Below are 8,250 nucleotides of genomic sequence, written 5' to 3'. Positions count from 1 at the left end.
TTTGAAAAATAAACCAATATCTTTTATTTGGTGAGTGGTGTACATCACTATATGCACTAAAGGCAGGTGTATGCTCAGTTATAACGTCTTTGCTCTACATATTGAATAGTATAAAGTGATTATATGCATCTGTGTCCATCCAAAATGTGTTCCACTTCCTCTTGCTCCTCCTGGATCTTTTCATGACTGTGTTTGGGTTCTGTATAACAACTCTGTCAGTGTTTACATCATGACTGCACCATTGAAAATTGATGCCACTGCCATCGATATTTATTGACCCATGTATAATTGAATAATACATCTATTGAATGTTATCCCAATGAAACGAAATCAATCATTTCATGATATTTTCATGACACTATTGTTCTATTAAACGTAAATGAGACAATAGAATTTTTATAAGGCTGCGATTCCACTGAAAACCAATGGTGCGAGAGTTCTCCATTAAAAGTTGATGGAAATATTGGTTGGATTATTCCGAATGTAATCAAATCAGGCAGATGTTCCATTCGATGTTTCACTTAACACTAAAAAGCTGGTCATGAATTAAATAAAGAACAGTGCTGTTCCATTGACGTTTAACAGGTCAGATGTTTAACTGAAGGTTAATTGGATAAATTCCGATCAAATTATTCCACTGAACGTTACAAGGAGAAATATGCCCATTGAAAGTCAATAGATCAAGTTGAAAATGACAAAATTCTGCTGAAATTCTTTCAAAGCAGTGATCTCACTGAAAGCTGACCGTGCTCCGTCACTACTGAAGACTAATTGTAGAAGTGTTCCATTGAAGATAAATGTAACTACTGTATAAGCCATCATTTAAGCACATTCAAATTTAATTGGACACATTTTGGTCTCTTAAAGCTAAAGAGACTAAAGATTGATGGAAATTCAATGGGAAAGTTTCTGTTTTTAAAGTTAATACTGCTTCCATTGATGCTCAATGGGCCATATGTTTAACTGAAAGTCAATGGGAATTGTTTCAATCACATATATTGCAACCGTTGTTCCAGTGAATGTTGTAAGCGAAAAATATTTCCATTGAAAGTTAACAGAAAACAATTATCATGAAACAAAAAGTCTTCCATTGAAAATTAGTGGCACAAGTAAATGGAACTACTGGTGAATTTAAGAATTCACTTTCACATTTTTTTTTTTTATCTCATAAGGCTAAAGTGACAATAGATCCATGTAGATTCAATGGGACAGTTAGTGTATTGAAAGTGAATGATGTTCGATTAATGTTCCACTCAAATCTAATAGGTGAAATGATTCTATTAACACTTAAAATGTGACAAATTGAATTCCATTTTATACCAAACAAGTATCATCTTATTAAAAGTAGTTGTAGCTGTAGTTTATTTTAAGTTCAATTTACATTTCTTCAAAGATTCCACTGAGAGACAGTGGTGCTAACATTGCATCAGAGATTATCTGGACATGTTATCCATTGACATTTAATGGAATTGAATGAAAATTCTTGAGATTTCAATCGACATGTTTTCCATTCCTAGTTAACCAAACAACACTGATAAGTTAAATCTAAAGTTACAATAAAGCCAATGAAAATAACTGGCTATGTACACTACACTGTACACTCTTCAAAGTGAAAACTGTTCTATTGACATTCAGTGGGTCAAATGTTTGCCTTAAACTTGAAAATTTCACTCCAATTTAATAAGACAGTGGTTTCGAGTGGTTTTGAAAGTTAATAGAACAACAGGGATCTTAGAAAGAAAGTAAAGTGGTGCTTTTATTGTTTCCAGTTTTTTTTTCAAAAGCTGACGACCAAGCGGCAAGTGGACACATGTTATTCAGTGCAGCCCGCAGAGTCTATGGGCCAGAATCTTTAGTGATAAGTATTGTATATATACTGCATATATACAGTGTAAACATGTACTGTGTGTATGAATAAATAGATAACCATGTTGGAGAACATGTCATCGTTGGCTGACTTGACTTTCGAAAGTCCTTTGGATTAATATTGTGTTGTTTTTGGAATGGGCGCTTCATGAGGATGACTTGAGGTATCTTGAGCGTGGGCCCCTCCTCAAAGTGGCTGCAAAAAGACAGAAGACAAGGAAAAAAGTAAAGCGAAGAGGGTTATTGATTGAGAAGAGAAAACTGATAATATTTCCACCTTCATGTACTTGTACTACAAAAGTCATGTATCCTTCTTAACATACATCCTTGTACATGTGAGTATTCAAACATAAGACATACGTGTTTCTTTCACCCATTTCAATGTTAATGTACAAGTAAATTATGTTTGAACGTTTATCTCACTAAGGATCAATTTGACTGTCCTACCAGCTGAAAGTTGTTTAGGAGGTGATCTACGTTGATGTCGTTGTAGCTCTCCTGGAAGGCGCTGGGTTCGTCCCTGGATTCCTCAGGGTCGCTGGTTCCAGGATCTTCTAGGCTGTGTGTGGAGGATGGAGGCAGAAAGAAAAAAGTACAGATGAAAAGTTTATTCCATTGATATGAATTCCAATAAAGTTATGGAAATACAAATGAACACCAGACTTATTTATTTTTATTTCCATTTCATGTGACTGTACTGTTTTTATTTGTGTAGGTAGCAATGTGTTTCATGTCTGTTTGAAATATGTAAGAAGTCGTCAGCAGAGTTGTCTGTGTTGTTTTGTTGCCATCTTTTTTTTTTTTTTTTTTTTTTTTTTTTAGGAGGAGCAGGAGCAGATGTGCCTATTGGTCTTTTTCCAATAATCAGCTTTGGAAATTGAGTCCATGTTAGCTGATAAACAGAGTATTAATCACAGGCTGTTTTAGCAGAAAGTCAGTCAAAGTAAACTGTTATGGATGATGCAGACTTGAACTTTAGAGAATAAGTCAGTATTTACCATTTTTCCTGCACTAAATGTCTCGCAAGTAGTTAAAGGTGCACTATGTAGTTTTAGGGGAAAATAGAAGAGAAAGACCATTTTGTCCAAACAAACTAAATAAACAAACTGACCTTGAAGGACAACACAATTTCATACTGTTTTTTTTAACTTTATGGAAAAAATAAGTATTTCTGACTTTGTATAATTGCATCATTAATTGTGAATATTAATTACTAATATATTATAACTCTAAAAGTACATAGTGCCCCTTTAAACATTATAAACACAGGTTTCTGTTAGCAGAAACACTGTGAGGTTCACCTGACCTGGCTTATTTCCTAATAAATAACAGTAAAATTAACTTTGTAAGGCAGATCGAGATAACTTGTCATTGCAGTCAACTGATTTTGCTCCCCTTGCTCCCCTCTGAACACATTTGAGGAGAAAGTTCAACCATTCACCTTTGTTTTAGTTTTGAACGACATGTTTCAAAGCGGTGTAAAAAGCTCTGAGGATATTTGTACATGTCATTATTTAAGTTGCATAGAAAAGTCAATTAGAATGATCTTTTAGCTGTAGGTTTTCTTACTTTACATACTGCATCAAAATAAACTGGCAACATTGTAGCCACCAGTTTGTGACACTCTGAAGAGCCATAATGGCAGTTAGTGTGAACTCCCTTTGAAAACTAGATAGTGATGTCACTCATGTCCATATGTTGCTGCAGCCAGTGCATGTCTTTAGGTGGAGGTGCTTCCAGTGAGTCATAAAGTTACGTTATCAAGCAGAGAGAATGAAACAGGCAGACAGGTGAAGGCACGGAGGACTGACACGCACCTTCTCTTTCCTGTTAAGACTGAGTTCAGGTACTTCTTGACGGCCATCTGTTTGCGGAAGCGGCTGTAGTTGTCTGTAAAGATGGCGTCTGAGTGGCGCTTCACTGGCTCCTCCATCAGCTCATCACTGGATAGGAGAGAAAAATGAAGCTATTAGATGTCACCACATTTCAGAGGGCAGCAGGTTTCAACCTAAAGTCAGTGCGGCTCAGGATCCGTGATTCATTGTGCCTGTGTTCTCTTTGTGTGTGTGCGTGTGTGTGTGTTGGGAATCCCTCCTGGCTGTGTAACAAACATGTAATGAAGCGGTAATGGCATAAATTAACCTTTAAGAATGTTTAGTCAATTATCAAATGCATCATCAAGCAGGTCCGGTCCTTTAATTGGAAATGTCAGTAGGTCTTCTGGTGTTAAATTGTAAATTCTAAACAGACATACACAAAAAAAAACTGCTCTCTCTAATTAATCGTGATGTATTTGCACTCTAGTCTCTTCTGATGTTAATGTTAGAAAGATAGAATAAAAAAAAACCCTTTTCATTTGATTTAATAACTGAAGAAATTGGGGACATAAAATCAACTTTTTGAGCTTTGTTTATCACTTCATTAACTTTGTTTGTTATTTTCAAGCTCATTTCTAAATTGTGTCTTTTGATTCACCAACCAACTAAAATGTAATTAAAAGCCAAAATCCTTGAAAAAAAGAGGGGATGCACAACAAACTCTCATTTCCTTCACGACTAAAGCACATTATTAAAGAATGCTTTGTTATAGGTCTATAACAGACATGTAAGTAAACTCTGCGGTAACATTTCTCCCACTCTTTTAGGATGACATACTGGAGCTTCAGACATCTACACCAATTTACATTGTATCTTTATTTCTACTTGTCCGCATCTATTCTGTGATGGTTTGGATTCGACCTTTTTAAAGGAAGTGGCTTCAGATCATGGCTTCATCTGCTTTTCTGTTTTCAAATACAGAACTAATGTTTCATAAGTCTGAAACAAGGCTTAGATAAAAAAACAAAAAAAAAAAAACAACTTCAAATCTCTAATTTTCAGTGTCTGCCGCGTTTGTCCGGTCTGCACAGCGGTTTATGGAGAAGTATGATCTGGTATTGGAGATCATCTTGACAGACACAAATCTGATAAAAGTTTCCCAAAAGTGGCAAAATAGACTTTAGGATTTATCAAAGAGAGGATTTTAACAATTTCAAGGTGTGACTCTGAAAAATCTGGCACTAAGCAAATAATAAAAATTGCCCCTTTGTTTCCTTTAAGTGGTTTTTCACCGCCGGGAGGACACCTACCTGACCCGCTTCCCGATCAGAGACTCCAGGTACCTCCGCGCTGAGAGCTGCCCGAGCAGTTTGCTGTATCCGCTGGTGAATAGACCGTCTGCGTGTCTCGACGGTCTGCAAAAAACATCGCCGGACAGATACATGAGCATCTGGTCACTTTTGATACATTCAAACAACACATGTCATAAATACGCGCACTGGCTCCAGTTTTGATAGTTAATAGGTGGGAAAATTAAAAATATTTTTCTTTTTACTGTCTTCCTTTTTTGGAAAAAAAGGAAGACTGTTCATTAAAGGCAAATGATGCCAAAAAGAGATGATGAATCTTTAGTTTCCCATCTTTTTTTTCTGATTTGACTCCTTACGAAATTGATATCGAATGGCACTATCAGCCTGTCACAGCATCTACAGGCGGCTCACTATGCGTTATTGTAAGTAGGCAGGTCGTGGAAATATTAAAGCGAATCTACTCTGAGGGAAGTCTATCTCTCTTCACCTCGAAACAACACTCCCTCTGAGTCCAACCCATGTGCGCCGCGACGTTTGGCATCAGTCAATCACACCATGAATCTGAGCAGGAGTCCGGAGACAGACCAGTAAAAACACTCACCCACAGGTCTACTAACACAGCACTGCGCACAGTTTCAGGTGGACAGAAGACTGGTTCCTCTTACCTCATGGATGTGTATGGCAGACTCAGGGTCCGTGAGTACAACACACTGCACAGGGCTATTAGGAAGAGCAGCTGGGGTCCGGTCCGTTGTAACATCGCTTTACACCTGAGAATACAAACGGTAACGGGTTATTCTCCCTCTAATCCGAAAACAAAGACCATCTTGTCATCAAGGACCCTGCACCTTCCTTTACACATTACCCAGTAAAAAAATATTCAATATCTTAATTTACGCGCAACGCTCCAGCCCTGAGGAAGAGTTTTAAATGGTCGAGGCAATAAACAGAGGATTTATTGAGCCAAGAAGAACGGTTTGGACGCCTTCATTTGATAGACCAACCATTTAATTGTGAATTTTGGTGAGAGCAACTGAGTCTTATGCGTAATTACGCACGGCAAAACCTTTTGTTACCCCCGGTGGAGACCGCATGTGTTGAGCTTCTTCTCACAGAAAAGCTGTAATTCTAAAAAATGAATTCACCGCCGAAGGTTTTCAATTTTCAATTTTAAAAAAATAACAATAACTCAGTTGAGAACAAATTTAAATACAGAAATGTGAAAAATGTAATTGGCATTTTTCTAGCCGCACCTATCACAGATCTTTTACTGTTGTAAATCTGTAACAGATTCAGTTCTCGGACTAACTACTTGCCCACTTAAAGTCTATCGATGGTGAATTTTGGCAAGAGCAAAGGAAAAGAGCTCAGCTGAATCCAATGCGTAATTACGCACAAATTTATCTGCCATTCTGTTGCCACCCTAGACCACAAAACAAATTATTAAATTAAGTTATACAACGATGTTAAAGTCAATATTCGGTCGTTTGGAGAGACTTATCCGAAACCTGGCTGGGGCGCGCAAAAAGAATTAACACTAGAGTTCACAATAACCAAAAACCGAGAGAGTCGAGAATGCACCATCTAAAAAAAAGAAAGAAAAAAAGAAAGACAAATAATTTCTTTGTAAATGAAAAATCTTACATTTGCGCTGGAGAAAGTTGTCTGCTTTCTGCTCTGTCCGCTGCGCTCTCCAAAGTCCTGATCTCGAGCCGCTGCTGTATCTCCACTGAGCTGATGCCTCCTGACTCGCTTTGTTTTTCTGTCTTTCTCCCTTCCCGGTCTGTTACCATTTTATACACCTGGATGTTTCCCATGGAGCGGGGAGGGGGGGACATCAGATTCGATCAGGGGCCTGAGACGTCAGTAGGTTGCTGCTTCCGTCATCGGTCCGAGCCAAACAGGCCTATGGTGAAATTACTGGGGAGGGTTTTTTTTTTCTTTTTCTTAATCGCAAAAATAACTAATTTATATGCCAAAGTTGATGCTGTTGACTCATCTGATGTTCTGATCATTTTTCCCTGGGCTCCTCTCCCAATACAGTGCGGCCAACTGCTGCAGGAAGGCAGGAAGGGAGAAATTGGAAATTGGACAGGAAATCATAACAGAGAAAATCTGACAAGGTTAAACTCAAGAAGAAGAAGAAGAAGAAGGAGGAGAAGAAGAAGAAGAAGAAGAAGAAGAAGAAGAAGAAGAAGGTTACAGGCAAAGTCTCCACAAACCCAGTTAAATTTCATTTCAATAGCTTTATTCTTTCACACTGCACCAGAAAAACTGACGTCTTGTCCAGTCCTATTGAGTTCCCTTCACATGTAGGCCTACTGAGGTTTAAGGCAACCATGTGAGCTCCAGTGATTGACCTTGTCCCAAGACAAAGACAGGCAGAGAAGTTAGTGTCTCAGGTTACATGAACCGGTAAATCAAGCAAACGCCAAACAGGAGAAAGGCCTTAATTAAGCTATGAAGACTGAGGATTGTGCTGAGGAGAAATCTATAAATCACGAATATGATAGTCCACTCCGACTGTTCTCTGAGAGTTACTTACAGTCATGACAACGTCTGGGACCTCTGTCAGAGACGCACCTTCAGGAGAGGCAAACTAGGCAATTGTTGGAAAAACATCCCATAAAAGCATTCTGCACCTCTTTTGCCTCAGAATCAATAATTTTGTGTTGATGACTGGCCTTATGATAAGGGTAATTTACAATTTGACAATGTTATTTATGTTCAAAAGTCTAATGTGGACATTGGATATTTAGAAAGGTTTTTTGCTGGCGAGGAATTATTAATAACTTAATGTTGAGGAACGCTCACACTTGCCTTGGCCACCTACTGACTCGAGAATCTCCACTTACACTGTCTTTCAAAAAAAAAGAAACATTTTGATAACATTTAACATTTTAAGAACATTTAACATTCAATTGTTTTATGTACAGGAAGTGATGTAAAAATGTGGTCAGTTTTTTAATCTCTGTTAGAAGTAATTTACCAGTTTTCAGCCTGGAGCAGAATCAGCTTTTTACATTTCCACTCAACACTTGACTGGATACAAGCTGTCACTGATGGATCCGTACTAACTCAAAGTGTAAAACGGACAGTAATTGGTTATAAATTTGTGTTTATGTCACATTGGAACAACTAAATATGGATAAAATGACACATTCTACAAATCCTAAGAATTTGTCCGCAACACTTCAGGCTGTAAAATAACAAAACCAAACGAAGAACAAGACTATGGAGGAATTTGATGAGCACTT

General features: G+C 37.7%; 1 protein-coding gene across 1 annotated transcript; it reads right to left on the bottom strand.

Moving 5' to 3' along the window:
• vip (vasoactive intestinal peptide) lies at positions 1–6,761 on the bottom strand. Its single transcript, XM_030441039.1, has 6 exons — positions 6,638–6,761; positions 5,659–5,763; positions 4,994–5,098; positions 3,684–3,809; positions 2,314–2,425; positions 1–2,062 (listed from the first exon to the last, which is right to left on the bottom strand). Coding segments are annotated over exons 1-6 (459 nt in total). The 5' UTR covers positions 6,640–6,761; the 3' UTR covers positions 1–2,053.
• Positions 6,762–8,250: the final 1,489 nt, after the last annotated feature.

This window comes from Sparus aurata, chromosome 15, assembly GCF_900880675.1.
Source record: "Sparus aurata chromosome 15, fSpaAur1.1, whole genome shotgun sequence".
In the NCBI taxonomy this organism is placed as follows: Eukaryota; Metazoa; Chordata; class Actinopteri; order Spariformes; family Sparidae; genus Sparus; species Sparus aurata.
This window is presented reverse-complemented; position numbering and strand designations above follow the sequence as displayed.

Excerpts from the sequence above, each read along its gene's own strand:
- vip (XM_030441039.1), bottom strand. Across the intron at positions 5,099-5,658 it reads CTGCCATACACATCCATGAG|ACCGTCGAGACACGCAGACG; the intron begins GTAAGAGGAACC and ends TGTTTTTTGCAG. Across the intron at positions 2,426-3,683 it reads GTCTTAACAGGAAAGAGAAG|CCTAGAAGATCCTGGAACCA; the intron begins GTGCGTGTCAGT and ends CTCCACACACAG.